This window comes from Lagenorhynchus albirostris, chromosome 10, assembly GCF_949774975.1.
Source record: "Lagenorhynchus albirostris chromosome 10, mLagAlb1.1, whole genome shotgun sequence".
NCBI lineage: Eukaryota > Metazoa > Chordata > Mammalia > Artiodactyla > Delphinidae > Lagenorhynchus > Lagenorhynchus albirostris.
Window position 1 is genome coordinate 63,340,395 of NC_083104.1, and position 22,546 is coordinate 63,362,940.

Consider the following 22,546-nt stretch of genomic DNA (forward strand, 5'->3'; position numbering starts at 1 on the left):
TTAGTCTCCACCCTCAGCAACAGTTACTCTGTCATAGGAAACGGCTGCAGTTTTTTAAATTGCCACTAAGTAAAATAGAGCTGTTTCGAGGATTGGGATGCTTTGTAATTGGAGAACCGCTGGATTTTCAGACCTCAGCTCTGAACCTATTTTGAGAACTGCCCTCTTTCCCAATCCAAGTGCCAGATGTAGGATCTTGGGGTTTAAAACAACAACAACTAACAAACAAACAAAACACACACACACACACACACACACACACACACACACACGAAACAGAGCCAGAGTCCAAGCGAGAAACACACAGGACTTCTATACAGAAGGCCCAGCTACTCTCACCAGGACCTAAGTGAGTTTCCACTTACAGATTCTGAGCTGAGAAGGCCCCCCACCACTGCACATCTTCCCTGTCTTTCTCAACACAGCTCCTGAGCAGAGAAAGTGTTCAGACGCCTCTAGATTTATGCTTCAGATTATGGTGGAACCACCTTCCTCATATGAGGGAAGTAGATTTTGTTTCTTAGTTTAACACTGATCAGCACAGTAGTCAGGTTTCTATAGGTCCTGCCAGACCCAGAGCCCATCTATGGGGCAGGTAGATTGGTTTATTCCAGAAATAACTCTTCTGGTTGAAACCACCTCCCAGACTCAACATATTCCCCAAGGGAGGGCCACGTGGATTCCAATGCACCCTTTTGAAATGTTATTGGCACGACTTCCATGGGTCACTTCAAATTTAGATTTGAAGTTAGAGGATTACTAAAACTTCTCCAACCCCGTCCATTCTGGGATTTTAAGGATCTCTCTCTAACGAAAAAGCTCCATGTTCAGCTGCTTCCTACTTACAAGCTCTTCCTTTGACGAACTCTCCTTGGAGAGGTGACAGTGTCCTGCTCCTTCCTGAAATCCCAGCGTGATTCAGAAAATCTCATTCTGTCTCATCTTTCTAACCTGGTTACCTTTTCCTCATATTTCCAACTTCAGCGAGTCCTCCTTATCTCCTCTTCCACTTCAATCACAGTCGTGTCATCTTGCAATGGAGTGTGACCCATCATGAAATGGAACCCCTAACGTCCATCTTTCCATGTAATATCCAATCTCTCCACGGGGTTATTTGAGATAAATGGGACCGTGTTTACGATTACCGCACACACGTGAGGAGGAAGCTTGTTCATCCTACTTTACCAAGTCAAAAACAGTTGTTCTAAGCACACTACACCCAGATACCCAAACCATTAACAACTGACTACACAGGAGCCTTCAGGCTGTGTGCCTAACCTGAATTAAATTGCACCTAAGTGTCCACAGACAATGTTGAACCTTCCCGAGGTCCTGGAGAGATGAAAGTGGAAGGAAAGCCCAGAGGAGTATTTGATGAGACCCCATTTCTTAGGTAGGGGTTTGAGTCTCTTTTCTCAGGAAAAGTCTGTCTTTATTTCCTGATCCCTCCTCCCAACAAGCCCAGCCCAGAGCCCTCACAAGGCCACAACACAGAGGCTTTTATAACCGTTTTCCTTTATTGTGCTCGGTGGGACACCCAGAAGGTTGGGCTGGGGGTGATACTCACAGAGACAGAGAACACACAAAAGGATAAACTACACGCTGCCTCCCAGTGGCCCCTGGTTCTCTATCTCTGGGTCAGGTCAGGCCCCCCTTTCTCCTGGGGTGTAACCTGGCCCAGGTCCCCAAGTCCACCACTGCCACCATTACTGACTGGCCTCACGGTACTGGTACATCAGGTCACTGACGTCTGTACTTTCCACTTTCAACCAACCGTCCTCCTTCACGTGGTACACTGCAGGCAAAGGAGAAAGAACAGAGTCGGGCTTCCCTGGTGGCGCAGTGGTTGAGAGTCCGCCTGCCGATGCAGGGGACACGGGTTCGTGTCCCGGTCTGGGAAGATCCCACATGCCGCGGAGCGGCTGGGCCCGTGAGGTACCACAAAAAAAAAAAAAAAAAAAAAAAAAAAACAGAGTCACCTTCCCTTCAGCAAGATCCTGCTAATGATGTTACGTTGAGGGCGACAACAGCAACACACACTCTCAAAGCCCTTATTACGGGGATTGCAATGCCCCCTTCAGGCTCTGAAAACCCGCTCCCTGCCACTCAGCCTCCCCCATGTCTCCCAATCTCAACCCCCCTCCTTCTTCCTCACTCCCCAGGGGCGTGGCAGGGGAGGAGGGCATTGGTCTCTTACTATTGACAACGCCTCCAGAATAGCTGTCTCGGTGGGTGGCATGAACAATTGCCCTTCGGCCCAGGTCACAGGCCTCTTCAATGCTAAGGTCAGGTCTATAGCCAGTATCCATGACCCCATAGGCATGGGAGCACCCACTACCGGTGGAGAACATATTTCCCGAGAGCCGAGTCCCAACTGCATCCACGTAGTAGAGTCCAGGCCCCTATAGGATGCAAGAAGGGTCTAGGTTGGAAGTGGAAAGGAAGTTGTTGGTAACATCCAGATTCAAGTGTGAGCCATGAGAAGTGGACCAAAGACTTAGGCTGACCCCAGGAACATCTGAACCAGGAGCACACTGTGGGAACAATCATAGAACTTAAGGGAGGAAAAACAAACTTGGAATCAGCTATTTGATCCAAAGGGACAAGCTTATGGAACAATGGTCCACGTCCAGACCCAGAAATTGCCAGTGGGTAACAGTTCTATAACCGAGTGTTCTCTGCGCCACGTACCCTGTAGGGGAGGGAGTGGGAGTGTAAGGTGGGGAAACTGACCTCTCATCCACGTGTGGGAATATGGAGAAGGGAGGGGACTCACTTTCTTGTCCCAGCCACAGATCATGCTGCCCATGGAGAGGCCCATGCCCCGGTACTGGCACAGCATGTTGGAGAGCAGTTTGGAGGCTGCAGACACAGAGATACGCTCACCATTCCGCAGATAGTACAGCCTGGGTGAGAACAGGAAGGTTCCAGGAGAGGACTTAGAGGTGACAGGAGAAGGCTAGCCCTCCTAGCAGCCCACTTGATGGGCAGAAAATGATTGAAGAGAGAAGCATTTGAAAGGAGTGGTTTTGTAGGATCTAAGGATGGGGAAAGATTTGGAATGTATATAGAATTAACTTTTCTTTAGTTTTTGGCTATGTGGCATGTGAAGCATAGTTCCCTACCAGGGATGGAACCTGCGTCCTCTGCATTGGAAGGCGGAGTCTTAACCACTGGACCACCAGGGAAGTCGTCAAAACCACACAAAGAGGGCTTCCCTGGTGGCGCAGTGGTTAAGAATCTGCCTGCCAATGCAGGGGACATGGGTTCAAGCCCTGGTCCAGTAAGATCCCACATGCAGCGAAGCAACTAAGCCCGTGCGCCACAACTACTGAGCCTGCGTGCCACAACTACAGAAGTCCGCTCACCTAGAGCCCGTGCTCTGCAACAAGAGAAGCCACCGCAATGAGAGAAGCCCACGCACTGCAGCGAAGACCCAATGCAGCCAAAATAAATAAATAAATAAATAAATTTTAAAAAAGAAATCCCAGTAAATGATAGGATCCCACCAGGGTCGATGCTATTGGTGCTAAATATTGATAATTGACAAATGATCTGGCTTCTTGGCAGGAGCACAGGCTGAGATTTGGGAGAAGGTTTTTAACCACCAAAAGGCTGTTTTGTGAAATATGACATTAGCACTAAGATGCTGGGGGCAGTTAGGAGCAGTGATCTGGAAGATGAAGAATCCAGGCTTAGAAGGGAGGTAAGGGGCTAGGCCTACCTGCACTCCTTCGCCAGCAGACGCTCCCAGTACTGACAGTCAGCTGCACAGCCAGACATGGTGCCAAGCAGGTAAGGGTTCATCTCAATCACCTTGTTCACCGTTAATGTGCCTGGAAGAAGATGGAGTTTGGGGAGAGGAGGAATGACCCCACAGCTCTCCCTGTGTGTCCTAAAACAATATCTGGTCCCACTTTGGTGTAGATGCTGGGCTCCTGCTGAGAGGAGGACCCAGCTCCCCAGAGTCTGCCAGCTGGAGAACACACACTCACCAATGTAATTCCCGGCCGAGGCCCGAGAATCCACAGCCACAATCAGCCCGTGCTGGAACTTGAAGGCCAGCGTGGTCGTGCCATGAGCCATCTCGATCTGAATGTTCCTTTCTCCATTCCCACCCAGGGACCGGAAGAATTCAGTGGGCTAAGGAGATAGAAAAGGCAGAGAAAGGGCCACTGAAAACTTCTGAAGCTGGACACTCCAGGAAAAGAATGTAGAGGAAGGAGATACCCAGAAATTCTCCAACCACCAATAAATGAAACAGTTAATAACCTAGCTCTACAAGGAAATGGTTTGGGAGAAGGGAAAGAAGAGGCCATGACACCAACCTTTTCCATATGCCAGCACAATAGACTAAGTGCTACACTAGATTAACTTAGAACAATGGCTTTCAACTCTCATTTTGTATTAGAATTATCTGGGCAATTTTAAAACATCCTGAGATTCTGATTCAGTTGGTCTTGGGTGGGACCTGGACACTGGTATTTTTTTTAATTGCCCTATAATTGATGTTAATGTGTAGCCGAGATATAGATGCATTTATTTAGGGCAGACTGTGTCTTGTAAGACAGCAGCATTCAGTGGAAATACTTCAAGTTTGTTTCAAGTTTAATTTTTAATATATTTGAACTATTAATTAATTAAAATAAAATATACAATCAGTTGTATTAACTACAAACGTTAAATCTCAGGATGAGCCAAGCTCATTTTAGCCTCAGGGTCTTTGCTGTTGGCCTGCAATACTTTGAAGCTTTGCCTGGATGCCTTCTTCTCTTTATTAAGGTTTCCACTCTGTTGCTCCTTTAGAGAGACCATCTGTGAGTGTCTCCCAAAATACCTCCCCCGATTTCTTATCTCATTGTTTTTAAAGGTTTTCATTAAAACACTTTAATTTCCTGAAATTGTCTTATTTTCATTTGTTTTTTGTTGGCTTCCTTGCAAAATGTAAACAGAGATCTTGTCTGTCTTGTTTTAACATGTGTCTATCCCTAGCACAAGGAGTGGAGTTTGGCATATAGTAAGTACTCAATGAATATCTGTTGAATGAATGAATGAACGGCGAAAATTTAGCATAGATTTTTGGTTAGTCCATCTGTTTATAAGCTAAACTGACTCTCCCAACTTTGAACACAAATTCTGTGTACCTTACTTCCTAGAAAACTGGAAAAAGAACACACCTGGTACACAGGTAGAGGTATTCTGAATTCAGTTTAAAATAAAGGTGATTTGATAAAGCCTTCATTCGTAGCTGGGATTGTGACTCTTACTTGATGATAAAACCATGTTTCTGGAAAGTATTAATTGTGTTTTACAATAAATTGACATCTCTGATACATAAAAAAAAATAGTGCTACCATAACTAAACATTTTAAGGGTGACTGTAATGGTTTTCCATTCATAGGTCATTTAACTCTCAGGAAAAACGTTTTATAAATATTATCCCCATTTTACAGAAGAGAGACCCAAGACCTAGACTAAGGGACTTGATCCAAGGCACACAACTGTGAGTGGCTGAGCCCAGGCTAAACGCTCGAGTTCATAGGTTTTGCAAGACACTACACAGCCCCTGTATCATAGGATAGGCCCATGAGAAAAGCTTCGTGATTTGTTTGTGATGGAGAACAGGCAGGAAAGCTCTCTGGTCTCCCGATGGGAGCCCCCTTCCCGCTCACCTCTCCTTCTTTGTCCTAATCTGCACCTCCTAACCCTCAGGCGGCCAGCCCCCAAGTCCCACGTGGCCTCTTCCCTGGCTCCGGCCCTAGACCCTGGACGTGGCTCTGCTAGACTAAAGGATGGCCCCCTCCGCATTTCCCCGCCTCCGGACAGTCTCAAGGAAGACCCTCCATTACTCTGCTCCCTCCTGCCCGCCTCCCACGGGATTTTCTTACAGCCCTGACCTGCATTCCCAGGGGGAGGGCGAGCTCCGGAGATCGCAGAGAGAAACTGTAGTGACCGGGGTCCGAGCGCTGCCGGCTTCCCGCGTGAGGGAAAGCCCAGTCCTCCCGCTGCCCGCGCGGGGCTCCGCACACGTCCAGCAGCGCCATGACCGCCCAGCACCCGGAGATCTGGCGGCTCTCGGAGGAGGAAGTGAAAGCGAAAGCCCGAAGCCTTAAGGGGAGGGAACCAGAATTTTTTCCACATCCCCCTGCCCTTCTCGAGAAGTGTCCAGTGGGCGTATGGGGACCAGGAGTATTATGCTGGGGACACGCTTCTCTGATCCGCCTTCATGGAAATTAGGGAAACGGGGGTGATAGACTGCCAGAAGAAAGGAAGAAAGAGAGCGAGCAGCTCGAAAGCTCCCTGGGCGATGAGGTTACTGTAAGAGACACCGACAGGCTGGGGCATCCTCCGGGGACAGTTATGGGGTAGGCAGGGGTCATAGCATCAAAAGCGTAGCCTTAACCAGAAATCTGGAAGTCAGTGAGAACCTGGGAGCAGTTTCAAACCGGGAATGGGGGAGGGGTGTGCCTAGGAGCATCGCTTTATAGAAGTAGGGGAGGGATAGGAGTACGTGGGGGCACTGAGTCTTGAGGACAGACAGGTCTTGGGGAGACAGGCAATAGAATACACCTGCAGCGTTTGGGGGAAGGGAGCACCAAGGAGAGGGTGCAGCCTCTGAATCCTTCGACCTAGGGCCTCTCCCAGTTCGACGGTCTCCCTGACCTGTAGCCACCCACAAGAACTGCCCTTTCTGACCGCACCTACTTGCGTAATTCTTGCTTGACTGAGCACTGTCTTGTTCTAAGTCTCTAAAACCCGCCTCTCCTTGCAACCTGAGTTGGCCTAATCTGCCCGGCAACTGTTGACGTCACATGACCACGGCCCTCCCTGAATGGAAGAGATCTACTAGACCACCCCGCCCACTACGCTGAGTTACCGGGGCAGGTGCCACTGCAGAACCCGGCGAGCCCTGCTGTAACGGACCGGGGTGGGCAAGCGAAGGAGGTGGTGAACTTCCTCTAGACGTGCTCATCCTCCATCCTCCATCTCCGGGCTCTGAGGCACTGCAGCTGCTGGTGCCTGCTGGAGGACACCGTATCCCCGTTTGGCTCATCCTTGGGGGTGGGCACAGGGGGATGGAGAAGTGAAGGGGGCAACCATAGGAAATAGAAGACTTAAGGGAAAAGATGGCACACTTAGGGCTGGGAAACACTGAGGATGTTGAAGGAGGGAGGGACCCAGCTCCTGAAAATGGCGCTGCAATGGTCGGTGGGCCATTTGGTCCACTGAAAACACGAGAAACCACAGTACAAGACACCAATTTTATTATAAATATCAAGAAACCAGAGGGTATTTATGGGCCAGCATATGCCTCGGGTCAGGTTGAAAAGGAGCTGACCTTCCATTTCTGTGTATTCTAAATATTTCTCATGCTAGCCACACCAACCCTGGCTCCAAACCCAGTTACACTAAGAAGTTCTGAAGCCTGTTTTTTTCCAGGAAATCTGTATAACCAAGAGGAGCTTGGAGAGCAGTTAACACTCATGGCAAAATTTCAGGCATCACCTCAGGGGTTACGTTTTAGAATGTCACCCCTCCCAGTAGCAGCTGCCCACTCTGCAACTCTGGTAAGACCTTTGTTCTCAAACTCTCCACTATAGAGAGGAGGGAAAAAGGGAAGGAGATGGAGTGTGCAGATCTGAGGAGTCTTTCATTCTGGAGCACCTGACCCACCAGGAGCCTGAACCATGGTGCAATAGCGTCCCTTATTCGCCATGAGCTGCTGGTGGGTTCCCGCCTCAATGATGGTGCCTCCTTCCAGAAAGAGGATGTGGTGAGCCTGCTTCACCAAGCTGAGGCGCTGGGTGATGAGAAGCACAGACCGAGAGCACCGCTCAGGGCTTTTATACAGGAGCTCCTCCACCTGAGAAAAAAACATACACTCTGTCAGACCAGGGGACCACTCCCAGCTCAGGGAGACATCTGTGTTTCCAGAGCTGGGACAGACCTCGCCAGGATCATTGCCACCTCTGCCAATAACCCAAAGGAAACTGAAGATTCTCCTTCTGGGTGCTTCTCTGTCAAACCTTTGATTTGTGAAGGGCTGTTTACATGAGGTGGCAACGGTGGAATAAAAGAAAGAGGCCTAAACTGGGAGATTGGGATTCACACACTACTGTATATAAAATAGATAACTAATAAGAACTTACTCTATAGCACAGCGAACTCTACTCAGTACCCTGTAATGGTCTATATGGGAAAAAAAATCTAAAAAAAAAAAAAATCACTTTGTTGTACACCTGAAACGAATACAACATTGTAAATCAACTATACTCCAACAAAAAAATTTTTTTTAAAGTAATGAAAGAAAGAGCCCTAGGGTGAAACCCATAAGAAAAGAGTGAAAGGTATTGAATAGTCTCTCCTCTCTAATTTTTAAATTCTCTTTTAAGGAAATATAACTTACTAGTAAAGAGCATGAGCACTCAAGTCAGGCAGACTTGAATTGGGGTCCAGGCTCTGCTATTCAATAGCTGAATGACAGTGAGCATGTTATTCAACCTCTCTTAGCCTCTGTTTTATCATCTGTTGGATGAGGGTAACAACACCCAGCTCACAAGCATTCATGATGAATAAGTGAGCAAGAGACTACATCCAGCACGTCCAGCACATAGTAAAAGTTCAATTCATATTAGTATTATGAGGGCGGTCTTTTGCTTATGTTTGGCTTCACAGATTCAGGGTCTATAGATCATCTCTTTTAACTGGTTTTAGGCATCTTGGGGAGAAGCTAACGGGAACTGAGAATTGCAAGGACCAGTTTGGAGAATTATGATGTTAATATAATAACAAAGGATGAGTGAAGGAAGGAGGACTGGATGGGAAATAGGCATTAAGAAGATGACTCTCGGGCTTCCCTGGTGGCGCAGTGGTTGAGAGTCCGCCTGCCGATGCAGGGGACACGGGTTTGTGCCCTGGTCCGGGAGGATCCCACATGCCGCGGAGCGGCTGGGCCTGTGAGCCATGACCGCTGGGCCTGCACGTCCGGAGCCTGTGCTCCACAACGGGAGAGGCCACAACAGTGAGAGGCCCGCGTACCGCAAAAAAAAAAAGAAGAAGATGACTCTCTTACACAGGACTGGCTGTTTATATCCAGGGCACTGGTAACGTCATCCAGGATGAGTACACACGGTTTCCGGATCAAGGCTCGAGCCAAGGCCACTCTCTGTCGCTGACCCCCTGACAGCTGGCCCCCAGCCTCACCTACTTCTGCAGAGACAAGGGCCAAGGTGAGAGCTGAATAAGCACACGCACGCACACGCACACGTACACGCACACCAAGGACTGATGGATGCAGCAAGATAGAGAAGGTTCTGGGAAGGTAAAGGAGTTCTGAGGACATGAGGATAAAAGAGCCATAGGAACAAGATCTTACAACTTCAAATTGATGTCAGTGGGGTGGGGGGAGCTAAGGAATCAAGGCAAGACTACTGGGGTTACAAGGAAGGTAAAGATGTCTGGGTGGTGATGTGAGTGGAGAGAGCACCTGTGTCGTAGCCTTGAGGGAGTACAGAGATGAACCCGTGGGCTCCGGACTCCACTGCAGCAGCTGTGATGTCCTCCATGGTTGGCTTCTGGACCAGGCCATAGGCAATATTTTCTTTAAAGCTTCTTCCAAATAGCTGTGGCTCTTGTCCCACAGCAGCCACCTGGGACAAAATACGATGCAGAGTCATAGAACAAGGAACACAGGAGTGTGGTTCTCTAGAGACTGAAGACTGAGAATCTCTACTGGAAGCATACCACAAAATTACACAGCCTCTCTCCTGACCACGCGCTCACCTCCACCTAAGGTCTCCTAACGCTCTGTTCAGAGTGCTCGGTAAGAATGCTCTTCTGACTTGAGGCTCCCTGCCCTCCCCCATGCCATCTTCTAGCTCACCTGTCTGTGCAGGTAGCAGTGCTCATATTTGGGAAGGGGCTCCCCGTCCAGGAGCACCTGCCCCTCGGTGGGCTGGTACAGATTTTGCAGCAGGGCAGCCACTGTGCTCTTCCCAGACCCATTGGGCCCCACCAGCGCCGTCACCTCACCAGGACGAAGGGTGAACGTCAGCCCCTGGAAGCCAGAGAATCACACACACTAAGAGGCAGCCGGAGGCCCCTAAGCTTGAGACCTGTCAGTCATTGTCTTGTTACGTTGTCTTGTCAATGTCTTCCCCCAGAGAAGAGAGGAGGAAAATGGTGAAGTACAGCAACTACTCCCCTTCCACATGCACAGACACCTCCCCATGGAGTAGAGACGGAAGATGAAACAAAGACAAAGGCAAACACTAAGACCACTGTGCCACACACGCAATCTCAGAGAGCATGAGAAAAACGAAAACAATCACATTCCAAACCACAGATGGAAAGAAAAAGGAAGACTGGAGACACAGCTTTTGCTTCCATGATGCCTTAGGACAGGAGAGCCTTCTCCCTGAGAGCCTCCTCTTCCATTCTTCTTGGAAATCCAGCCTGGTCCTTGAGCTCAGGGGCAGTTTTATGGAACGCGTGAGCTTGTCTTTGCCTCTGAAGGGTGAGGGAGGCTCTACCTAAACCTGGTGCTAAGCAGGTTGAAGGCAGGGAGAAAATTTAAGGTGGTCGAGTTGAGGGTGAGGTTGGTAGAATACAGGGATTGGTAGGTTGTACCTGCAGCACTGGGACATCTAGACGGTTTGGGTAGGCGAAGGAGACACCCTGGAACTGGACGAGGCCCTGCAACTTTAAGGAAGTGAACACACCACTGGCTGGGCAGTGAGGGATCTGGTCCAGGTATTCAAATATTTTCTCTGAAGAGCCCACAGCCTTCTGTAGCCTGGGATAGGTGGACAGCAGTACCTGGAGGGGAGGTATGAATAGTGAGGCGGGGGATGGGAGGGACCCAATCTGTTACCAGGGTTATGTGATGTGAGAAGGGCAAAGGAGGGAAGGAAAGTGATTCAGATGGTGACGGCACAGGGGAAGGAAAAGCACTGGGGAGTGGGAACGGAAGGACCTCACCTCAACAGCTGTGGTGAACTGGTTCTGGTAAAGAACAAAGGCGACCAGGTGCCCACTGCTTACAGACCCACTTGTCACCAGCTGCCCACCAAAATACAGGATTCCCACCTTCAGCAGCAATCCTGAGATCTGTGGAGACCACAGAGAAAAGGGACTGTGGGAGGAAAACCTAAAATTCTGGTGCAAAGATCCAGAATCATTAACAGTAAGGAGAGAGAGCGTCCCATTTCCGCAAGTAACTCAGGGGGTTCAATAGGTATTAAAGAATGAACCATAGCGTGCCATGGAGTCTCACTCGGTTACCCACGATAGAAGTCAATTATCACCATCACCATCACCAGTAATGCCTTGCTTGGGGAGCGTCTTGCTCTTCACAAAAGGCTTTTATGAATGTAATGTCATCTAGTATTCATATCAACAGCCCTATAAACTAGGTTATATTACTCCCATTTTTTTAAAATGAGAAAAAAGTCTCAGAGAAAGTAAGTTACTAGCCCGTGGTCCCAGCGCTAGTAAATGGCAGCATCAAGGCAGGAACTTCTGATCGCTGATCTAGTTCTCTGTCAATTATATCACAGGATGCCCCGCATCCTTGGCTTCCGCTGTTCCCATGGCTCTCAGGAGTACATCCGCATAGTTCAGGCATGAAGCAGGCCCAGGTGCAGGAATGTATAGCTCCCTGAGCACCCCCCATGAGGCAAAGGAAGGCCCTGGGACTGGAAGACTTGGTACTTTCCTATAAAGGGGGTCGGGGAGATTTTGTGCACCCTTCGGAAACGAAGCCATCTAGCATGCCTAAAGAGGGAGGGGGTTAGGAACACTGAGTGGGGTCATGGAGCCTCTGGTTGCTGGGATACAGACACTGAACCCACCATTGCCCAGCGGAGGAAGAGTGTGGAGCAGGGTCATGGGACAGGGAATGGCACTGAAGCAGTCCCCTGCCAAGGGGACCAGGGAATAGGCATTCATCCCCAGGTGCTCACACGGGTGGTCCAGAGGTTGACCGCGTAGGCCAGGGCCTCCTTCTGGTTAAGTGTCTTCATTTCATGCAGCTTTTGCCTGAACTTCTGGGCCTCACCCTCTTCGTTGGCAAAGCTCCGGACTGTAGGCATGGCTGACAGCACCTCAATGGCCACCTGGCTGGATTTTGCCAGAGATTCCTGCACCTGTGCTGCCAGCACCTGTGGAGACATGGACAAGAGATGTCACACGTGGTTGGCAAACCATAAGGGACGCTAGGACCTGAGTCATCCAATTGTAGATTAAAGGTGAGAAAGGGCAGAGAGACAGAAGAGAAAGGGACACAGCTATATCCCCCACGGATACTAAAGAGATACAGAGAAGAGGAAAGTGACTCAGAAGGGTCATAGAGGATCATATTCTTGAGACTGGTGATCATATTCCTTTTTTTAGTTTTCATTTTATATTGGAGTACAGTTGATTTACAATATTATATTAGTTTCAGGTATACCGCGAAGTGATTTAGTTATACATACATACGTATCTATTCTCTTCCAGAGTTCTTTCGTATATATGCTATTACAGAGTATTAGGTAGAGTTCCTTGTGCTATACAGTAGGTCCTTGTTACTTATCTATCTTATATATAGTAGTGTGTATATGTTAATCCCAACCTCGGTGATCATATGCTTAAAGACAGACGGTAGGCAGACATTAGAAGACACAGAGAAGGTGAAGATCGACACTGAGCAATCCAGGAACGTGGACAAGGAGTTTCAAAAAGATGAAGAATCAGCGAAGGTGCCAGGAAAGAAATCTGTGAGGAGAGCCCACCAAGTCTGGGTGATGAGGGTCAGTATAGGTTGAGGCAACTCCCTGGACATACCTCGTGCCATTTTCCCAGCTTCTCAGGCAGAAGGAAAAGTAGTGGCAGGGCGAGCAGGGTGACCATGGTGAGGGACGGGGACCCCCAGAGCATGAGCCCCAAGAGACACAGTCCACGGCAGAGGTACCACAGAAAGAGGCTCAGGTCCGAACTCAGAGACTCACTCACGGTGGACGTGTCCTCTGTGACCCGAGATGTGATGGCACCTGCCAAGGGTTGAGGAGAAAAGAGAGTGAGTGAGTGAGAAACTCAGAGTGATGGGAGGGACTGGCAATGAGCCAGGGTGCCAGGGGGAGGGGTTCTAAGCAGGTCTGGAAAACAAGGTCAGTGGTTTAGGGAGGCTTGGACTCTCAACTCAAGGAGAATGGGTTCCAGAGGAAAAGCCTGGTCAAAGACCTTCCTTTTAACTCTAAAGAAATTGATGCCCTTGTGAATTTCTAATTCTCTGACAGATTTCTGTTCTCTAAAGAACTTGTATATCCCCTGCACATAGGCAGGAAAAACTTAAACTGATCATATAACAGAGCTGGAGAAAAACGAAGGTGCTGCTAGAAAGCAGTCCAGGAAACTGTAGCAAGTCCTGGATTGGGAATCAAGAGATGGCTTCTATTCCCAAGTTCATCTCTATCCATACGTGTCTATGCAAGTGTTGGCATTTAGGGTCTGGGCCTCAGTTCCCGTCTCTGTAAAACGAGGTGGTTGGACTCTGTGATCTCAAAATTTCCAGGTTTGAGATTCCTGTCGTTTCTATCTAAATACACACAGAGGGATATATTTGTGGGAAAATCTTGGATGGAAACACTAGGTTTTTCTGCAAATAGGAAGTATATGTATTTTGCTCTTGAGGTACGTCAAGAATAAGACATGACGACGTTTTTGTGTGAGAGGAGGATCAAGGTTATAAGTAAAAATATGTATGGGGATATAAACAGTAAGTGGATGGATAGTGAAAAGAGTTTCATGAGAAACCTGTTTGGTTCTTTTGAAAAAACTCTGTTTTCTGGCACAGGACAGCCCGAAACACCTCTCCCTGCAGGTGGCAGTGCACACGGCCCATGGTGCTGTTGTAGATTCCATCAGCCGTGAACTCCAGCACTGCACTAGAAGGAGACAGAGAAGGAGGGCCAGGCACGGTCAGGGGGCCCCCCAGAAATGCACTCCAGACGGTAGCCCCAACTTTCAACTCCCTCTTTTTCAGGGTTCCCCCATCCCCAGCCTTCCAACTTCAGCCCCCAGACCTGGCTATGGTGAGGACAGACATGAGAGTTATGTTTCGCGCAAAGGCAGCGCCTGTCCTGTCTTGTAGAATCCAGTCCGTGAAACGGCCCGTGAAGAATGGAACAGCCATCTCCCCTGGGGAGGGAGAGAAATATCAAGTCTAAGAAGGTCAGCTCTAACCAGACGACCCCCGGCCCACCCTCCTTTCACCTTTGCCCATAATCCTGGAGGGCAGTGGCAGAAAGACACAATCTACACCTAAATGGGCCACCTGGGAACTCAAAACCCTGTGGCCCCACAAGACCTTTAGAGGTTGGATGAGGAAGGCTAGGGATCATAGGATGGTCTGCCCCAGAGGAAAGGCCTTGTCCAAGGTGGCCAGTGAAGCAACGCCCGGGGCAGCCCTGGAGTCCAGGACTCCTGACTCCTACCCAGTACAGGGCTCTTCCCTCTCCACGGGGGTGGGGAGTGGGGGCTCTTCTCAAGACCTGAGCTGGGTCCCCTTCCTCTCATCCACATTTCTGAGAACTCATACCAATCGATCTCACTGACCATTACTCTCGATTCCTTCCCAGTCCTCTAGCCTCGTCCCTCTCCCCCTGCATCCCCCTTACCAAGACAGGAGAGTACCACCAGGGCCAGAAGGAGCGGCAGGCGTTGTATCTCTGGGCCCAGGAAGCCTAGAAGCCGTCTCACCGCCACTCCAGAAGCGCCGTGAGCTCCTTGCACCCAAAGGCTCCTGATCTTATGCCACAGGGCGGCCGCGGGCAGTGCCGCCGTGTAGCTGAGCGCAAAGGCGTCCAGGCGACTCCCCCAGTGCAGTGGCCGGGTGCTGTGAGCGTCCCCGGGGGCTCCCCACGAGCGCAGCTCTCGGAACGAGGCAAGTCCCGGCAGAGCCAAGCCCAGCGCCGCCGCCAGCGGCTCCAAAGCAGCCAGCCATCCCCGGACTCCTGCGCTTTCTCTCCGGAAGCCCAGCGCTGCCCCGAGGACGCCTCGGGCTCCCAGCCACAGTACCGCCCAGCGGCTCAGGCCCGCCACCCAGACACTGAGCAGCGGCAGCGCAGGGGGTACCAGCAGGGAGGCTATTCGAGGCAGCGCCAGCCGGAGCAGCATCCAGTCGGCGAGGAGCAGCAGCGCTGTCCCCAGGCACGCGAGGGAGGCTCGGGAGAGGCGGAGACACCCGCAGGGAGCGGGGGACTCCGAGCAGGCCATGGGCGCGCGCGGTTCGAGGCCGGCCCAGGTCCTGGGACTCTCGCCGTCCTCGCCAGGACGGAGTCTAGTCTCTGGACGCAGTTGGAGTCGTAGCAGGGCGGGTCCCCGGACCGCGCCGGGGAGGGAGCAGGGCGAGCCGGGTCGGGGCTTCGGAAAGTCCCGGGAACCCGCCGAGCCCGCGGGCGCTGGCCTGAAGTGAGCAGTTTACAGTAAAGGGAAAACGAAAGCGTCTCCGGCTCCCCAGACCCACCCACTCCGAAGGCGGCCCGCCCGGACTATGTGGGGGGAGGGCGTCGACATCAGATCCGAGATTTAGGGGAGCAGCCCTGGTGCTCCACCTTCTCCATTCCCAACACCCGACCCTGCTGTCCTCGCCTCCACTTGCGGGACCCACTTGCCGCGACTTTCTCACTCCAGCCTCTGGGCGGGGTGCCTACGTCATCTGTCTCCGGGCAGTTCTGCCCCGCGCAAGTTAGCGCCCGGATGCGAAGCCTCACGGCATGGACCCGGGCGCCCCCTGGCGGGCGTGGAGAAGGGGAGGAGCTGTAGGCAGCGAGTGGCGCGCTGTCCCAGGTCGCAAACCAGTGCACCAGGCGGCGAGGAGCGCGGCGCAGGGATGCTGCGAGCGGGAGCACCCACCGGAGACTTACCCCGGGCCAGAGAAGTCCACACCGGGGTAATGAGTCTGGGCTTGAGGGTTAGCGGAGGGGTGGAGGAAGTAGAGCGATAGGGGGACCCTGGAAGCGCCAAAGAGTAAATTTGGAGACTAACAAGAGTGGGGAGATAGCTTGTAGCAGCCAGTGCTCACATCCCGAAATGAACACGGGCGTCTGTATTCTGAAGGGGTCGTCTAGGGGTCCGCGAAGGGACTGGGCACGGGAGGCAGGCAGAGAAGGTGTACTTTGGCTCTGAGCTGGAAGCGTTAAGGGGAAGCTGCCCTAAAGCGCTTTCGCTTTCACTCTGGGCTAGAGAGAGCGGCTGGTTAAATCAAGGGAGGGGGTTGGAGAAGGTGCACAGAGAAAAGGAAACGGTGCCCTGGGTTAAGTAGGACAGCACTTGAGAGAGGGGAGTATGGGCACTGATTGAGAAGGGACGCATCACACAGACCTTTGATAAACTAGCCCGTGGGTAACATAGCCCCAGCACTGATAATGGGGGTTCCATGTGAGCTGGAGGGGCCCTTCCCCAGCCTGGCCCAGGAAGGCTCCTACTTGGCCCAGGTGCCACCGTGCTCCCTTCCCTATGTCTTCCCCACCCACCTCCACAACCTGCTGGACGACTTTTGCCCAGGCTGGACCCGTGGGGCAGATGGCAGCCCAAGGCAGGCTGGCTTCTGCTCTCAAACTTCTACCACCAAGCTTAGCTTTGGGGCAGCTTTGTTATATAGGAATAACCTCTTGGATGGGGTTGCCTCTGTTCTCTGCTGTGCTATTCATGATGAATCAGTATGTCAAAATGAACACTCGGCCAGCATCCCTGGAAGCCAGAGTAATTTATGGAGTGGTGAGAAGTATAGCCGTAAAACCATTTATAAATTAGAAAATCTCTCCTCACTGCCAGATGAGCAGTGAAAAATAAGAAGTAGAAGTTAAAACAAAGCATGGGAGGTAGACATGGGTTTTAGTCCTGTGTGACCTTCGACAAGTCATTTGCGTTCTCTGTGACTCAGTTTCTTCATTTGTAGGATCTTTAAGGCTTTTTCCAGTTCAACAGGAGTTTTAAAATGTAGCTTTATCCTCCTTCACTCTTCCTTAATTCTTTTGTTTAATTTCTTTTCTTGACCTGAAAAAGTCAGCTCAAACTCCCCAATCAAATCCTCTTTTGGTGCAGATCTCTTTCCCTGGCTACTCTCTTCCCCTGGCTGTTTACCTCTTGATAAGAAATCCTTAAATGAGACCTCTGTTTTAAACTGTCCCATGTGTTTCTTGCTGCTTTCCTCCTTCCTTGACACGTGGCCATGCTAACCACTGACCCCTGAGATGTTTTCTGTTGTTCAGTAAACTGAAAGAGCTCACTTCTGATTAAGGGGGGGGGGTGGATGATTGTGGGCCCAAAAGAAGGGCTTGAGCTTGTTTCCCAAGGTCACGGTCACTCGCTGTGTGGGGAGGTCTGTAGCACATCTGTACACACAACAAACGCATGCGGAGGTAATTCATTTGTGGAACTGCATCACCGGGACTTGGAAGTGCCCGCCCTGAGCCCTTCACTCAAAGGGAGCACTTATGCCCCTAGGAGCCTCATCCCACCTCTCTCTCTTTCCAGTGGAAGGATTCTAGGGATGCCATTCTTTCTGTGTGATACCACTGCCAGGCTCTGACATTCCCTTGCTGCTGGGAGAGACAAGAGAGAAAATGGAAAGATGAAGAAAAATATCCCATTCTGGGAGTCAGCTCTGGCCTAAATTACTGTATAACCTTGAGCCAGGCGCCTCCCCATTCTGAGAATGTTTCCTCATCTGTAACACGAAGGGATCAAGGCTCTTGCTGCTCTGACGTTCCATTCTCTGTGTCTCTGCAGACAACCATCATGGCGGTAGAGTTTGATGGGGGCGTCGTGGTGGGATCTGATTCCCGGGTGTCTGCAGGGTGAGTAGCAGTGCCAGTGTGTTCTTTTGGAAGGAAGCTAATGGCCCCGAGTGCACATTTTTCTTAACCATTCATAAAGAGACTGGCAAACTGAAGCATTGGAGAAACTGAGTGAACCTTTCAGAAAGGCCACTGTGATAAGATATTGGGTGGGTATTTGGGTCTCTGAATTCATGGAGAAGAATCTGGGGCCTGGATGCTAATGTGGCCCGTCCCAGGGAGTCACAGAATTGGGTCTGAAAAGGGTTTAGGAGATAGAGATTTCAGGGGCCCACCTTCCATCTATGTTTAGAGATAGAAAAGATGGTCCTGCCAAGCAGATATTCTGGTTTCTGATCCATCACATGTTGAACTAAGTTTGTCTTTCTCCCTTCTGGCCAGTTTCCTCACATACAAGATAAGTATACAGGATTAGATCAATATTACTTACTTTATGTTCCACAGAACACATAACGTCCTCAATATGGTTAATAACAAAGAAAAATTAATAAGGCGAAGATTATTCTTAGCTTAATTTAGTATTTTTTGTGTTACTATAAAAATCTAAGACTGAGGGGCTTCCCTGGTGGCGCAGTGGTCCCTGCCGATGCAGGGGACGCGGGTTCGTGCCCCAGTCCAGGAGGATCCCACGTGCCGCGGAGCGGCTGGGCCCGTGAGCCATGGCCGCTGAACCTGCGCGTCCGGAGCCTGTTGCTCCGCAACGGGAGAGGCCGCAGCAGTGAGAGGCCCGCGTACCGCAAAAAAAAAAAAAAAAAAAAAATCTAAGTCTGAAAATAAATCTAATTTTGATCATTACTTGCAGTGTTTCGTTTGTTTGAGACAATTCTTTGCTTCCTGCTTTAATCCAAGCATTATATTTCATGTACTCTGAAGCCATTCTCTTGTGAAATAAATTTGAAAAACACCGGAAGATGAACATCAGAAATTTTGGCAACTCTCTATATGATCCAGCAATCCCACTCCTGGGCATATATCCAGACAAAACTATAATTCGAAAAGATACATGCACCCCTATGTTCATAGCAGCACTATTTACAGTAGCCAAGACATGGAAGCAACCTAAATGTCCATAGACAGAGGAACAGGTAAGGAGGACGTGGTACACCATGAAAATTGGGGTGCATCTGTCTTTTTGAATTATGTTTTCCTCCAGGTATATGCCCAGGAGTGGGATTGCTGGGTCATATGGTAGTTCTATCTTTAGTTTTTTAAGGAACCTACATACTGTTCTCCATAGTGGCTGTACCAATTTAGATTCCCACCAACAATGTAAGAGGGTTCCCTTTTCTTCACTCCCTCTCCAGCATTTATTGTTTGTAGATTTTTTGTTGATGGCCATTCTGACCAGTGTGAGGTGATACCTCATTGTAGTTTCTATTTGCATTTCTCTAATAATTAGTGATGTTGAGCATCTTTTCATGTGCTTTTTGGCCATCTGTATGTCTTATTTGGAGAAATGTCTGTTTAGATCTTCTGCCCATATTTTGATTGGGTTATTTGGTTTTTTGATATTGAGCTGCATGAGCCGTTATATTTTGGAGATTAATCCCTTGTCAGTTGCTTCGTTTGCAAATATGTTCTCCCATTCTGAGGGTTGTCTTTATACAAAAAAAAAAAAAAAGAGTGAATATATGTATATATGTAACTGATTAACTTTGCTGTACACCTGAAACTAACACAACATTGTAAATCAACTATACACCAATAAAAATTTTTTTAAAAAAAGAAAATGTGGTGTATATATATAATGGACTGTTACTCAGCCATAAAAAAGAATGAAATAATGCCATTTGCAGCAACATGGATGGACCTAGAGATTAAGCATAGTCAGAAAGAGAAAGATAAATACCAAAAAATATCACTTTATATGTGGAATCTAAAGTATGACACAAATGAACATATCTACCAAACAGACTCACAGACGTAGAGAACAGACTTGTGGTTGCCAAGGGGGAGAGGGGTGGGGAAGGGATGGATTGAGAGTTTGGGGTTAGCAGATGCAAACTAGTATATATAGGATGGATAAACAACAAGGTCCTACTGTATAGCACAGGGAACTATATTCAATATCCTGTGATAAACCATAATGAAAAAGAATATGAAAAAGAATATGTATATGTATAACTGAATCACTTTGCTGTACAGCAGAAATTAACACGACATTGTAAATCAACTATACTTCAATAAAATCTCGTAAAAAATTGGCATCTCTAACGTTGATGACTTTTGACTCCTTCCTGACAGAGAGGTGGTGGTGAACCGAGTGTTTGACAAGCTGTCCCCCCTGCACCAGCGCATCTACTGTGCTCTCTCTGGCTCAGCTGCTGATGCTCAGGCCATAGCGGACATGGCTGCCTACCAGCTGGAGCTCCATGGGTATGAAATTCTGGGGTCCCCAGTCCACACCACCTAGAGTTCCCCCAACCAGTGAACCCCTATACAGAGTACTGTTCCAGGAGCAGTGCTGTGGAAAATGAAAAGTTCTTGCTTTGCCTCCGGCTTTCATTGGTGTTGAACTGGCATTTGGATCTCTCGAAGCTGGTTTCTGCACCTGTAGAGTAGAGATGACTAATAGTACCTGCCCTACCTCACCAGATGGTTATTTCCAGAATCAAAACATATGAGTGAAAGTAGTTCAAAAACGGCAAATCACTTCCCTAATATAAATAGTGGGGACGAAGATTAGGACATGGGCCACCATAATATCAGGTGGTGACCGTAGGGGAAACCAAGGTCATTAGGGCAGAAGTAAAGTTTACCTGCTTTGACCCACATGGGCAGGGCTCTGGCAGTCAGGAGAATTATGTCATTGGGGGCTGGGGGTGGGACAGAGTAAAGGAGGGAGAACAATTAGCAATTGAAACCTTCTTCCCAGTGGGTGATGTGAGACTCTTGTTCCCCTGCACTTGTGGGAGGGGAGCTAGAGTTTGAATCCTTGCAGCTATAGGTTTCGGGTGTTCCCCCGGCAGCGATGATGGTAATGGCCCAGGAGGGTGGAACTTCAGGAAAATCATTATTGCTGCCTATTCCTAACCCTTCCTTCAGAATGGAAATGGAGGAACTCCCACTCGTTCTGGCTGCTGCAAATGTGGTGAGGAATATCACCTATAAGTATCGGGAGGACCTGTCTGCACATCTCATGGTAGCAGGCTGGGACCGACGCGAAGGAGGCCAGGTGAGTCTCTCCCAATGTCCTCCCTCCCTCGGGGTTCCCCTCTCCTGCAGAGAGGGAGATGGAGGTCATATGGCATTCTCACTAAGGGTTCCAAAGACACTGCCTCGAAAATGTAGGATAGTCTCAAAGGAGAAGGGCATGAGATGCTGGGGCTTCACTGCAGAGTGTGGACACCACCTGCTTGTCTCAGTGGTGAGCAGAGGAGGGAGGCTTCTAGAGTCTGACCTGAGGATGCCTCCCCCAGGTATATGGGACCATGGGAGGGATGCTGATTCGACAGCCCTTTGCCATCGGTGGCTCTGGCAGCACCTATATCTACGGTTACGTGGACGCGGCGTATAAACGAGGCATGTCCCCGGAGGAGTGCAGGCGCTTCACCACGAATGGTAACTAAGCAAGTGGAAGGGTACCTGGGGCAGGTGTTGTTAATTGTGGGAAGGAGGTAGAGTATGAGGAATAGGAATACGTGGGTGACCATTTAATTAAATGTCCAATGGGAATTCCCTGGCGGTCCAGTGGTTGGGACTCCTCGCTTTTACTTCCCGGGGCCCGGGTTGGATCCCTGGTGGGGGAACTAAGATCCCGCAAGCCATGCAGCATGGCCAAAAAAAAAAAAAAAACAGAAAACGTCCAAACTGGGACACTTTTGAGAGTGAGAGACGGCAGGACAAAGGCTAAACTAGATGGGCTTTCAGGATGAAAGGCATAAACCAGGATTGTTACGAGTACACCAAATTAAGATCTAGGGCGACCACAAAAACCAGTGGTGAGCTAGCTTGGGCCCGCGCATAAGAGCTGATGGTTAAATATTCAAGGTTGCGGAGCTGCTTATTTATCTATTCATAATTTGAAGTCAATCATGGCGGGAGTATTGAGACCATGGACATCATGTGAAGACTTTTTTTTTTTTTAAGTTGGTTGACCACCACTAAATATGCATCTCTAGGAGACGGGTTCTGAAGTCTGAAAGTGGTCATAGGCATAGGGACAGGAGGGAAGGGAAACAATATTTGAAGCTAAGCCATTCTCTCTTCCTCTCTGCAACTTGAAACCCTCTGCAGCTATTGCTCTGGCCATGAACCGGGATGGTTCCAGTGGGGGCGTCATCTACCTGGTCACGATCACAGCCGCTGGTGTGGACCATCGAGTCATCTTGGGCAACGAGCTGCCGAAATTCTATGACGAGTGAATCTTTCTCAGACTTCCCTTCTTTATTTTACAATAAACTTTCTGGGACTGGAAGCTGGTATGGTCATGGTCACTCAGGGAGATGAAGCTTGGGAAGGGGGCTTCTTCCCACCCAGGTGTTAGCATATCTTTTTTATTCTTTTGTCCCCAGGTCTAAAACATCTTTCCCACAGGAGAGAGAGGTGGGCAGGGAGGCGGGGTGTATACTAGAACCAGGAAGAGCTCTACACAGGACAGGTCATAGGTAGCTAAGACAGCTACACACAGGAGAATTAGCTAAGAGCACCAGCAAACTCACATGGAAGAGAATTCCTTTCATAATGCATTCATTCACGTTAGAGAC

At 49.5% G+C, this 22,546-nt stretch overlaps 3 protein-coding genes across 3 annotated transcripts; 1 reads left to right on the forward strand and 2 right to left on the reverse strand.

The window, feature by feature from the left end:
* Positions 1–1,498: 1,498 nt before the first annotated feature.
* Positions 1,499–6,090, reverse strand: PSMB8 (proteasome 20S subunit beta 8). Its single transcript, XM_060162547.1, has 6 exons — positions 5,898–6,090; positions 3,996–4,143; positions 3,725–3,836; positions 2,777–2,906; positions 2,198–2,402; positions 1,499–1,795 (listed from the first exon to the last, which is right to left on the reverse strand). The coding sequence occupies exons 1-6, from the start codon at positions 6,042–6,044 to the stop codon at positions 1,707–1,709; spliced, it is 831 nt and encodes a 276-aa protein (XP_060018530.1). The 5' UTR covers positions 6,045–6,090; the 3' UTR covers positions 1,499–1,706.
* Positions 6,091–7,248: 1,158 nt separating this feature from the next.
* Positions 7,249–15,644, reverse strand: TAP1 (transporter 1, ATP binding cassette subfamily B member). Its single transcript, XM_060162549.1, has 11 exons — positions 14,658–15,644; positions 14,064–14,178; positions 13,795–13,925; positions 12,826–13,031; positions 11,964–12,161; positions 10,981–11,109; positions 10,630–10,818; positions 9,884–10,057; positions 9,488–9,650; positions 9,074–9,210; positions 7,249–7,864 (listed from the first exon to the last, which is right to left on the reverse strand). Exons 1-11 carry the CDS (start codon positions 15,253–15,255, stop codon positions 7,652–7,654), a joined length of 2,253 nt encoding a protein of 750 aa, XP_060018532.1. The 5' UTR covers positions 15,256–15,644; the 3' UTR covers positions 7,249–7,651.
* Positions 15,645–15,776: 132 nt separating this feature from the next.
* Positions 15,777–22,257, forward strand: PSMB9 (proteasome 20S subunit beta 9). Its single transcript, XM_060162550.1, has 6 exons — positions 15,777–15,931; positions 17,773–17,840; positions 20,085–20,216; positions 20,886–21,015; positions 21,260–21,401; positions 22,077–22,257. The coding sequence occupies exons 1-6, from the start codon at positions 15,872–15,874 to the stop codon at positions 22,202–22,204; spliced, it is 660 nt and encodes a 219-aa protein (XP_060018533.1). The 5' UTR covers positions 15,777–15,871; the 3' UTR covers positions 22,205–22,257.
* Positions 22,258–22,546: the final 289 nt, after the last annotated feature.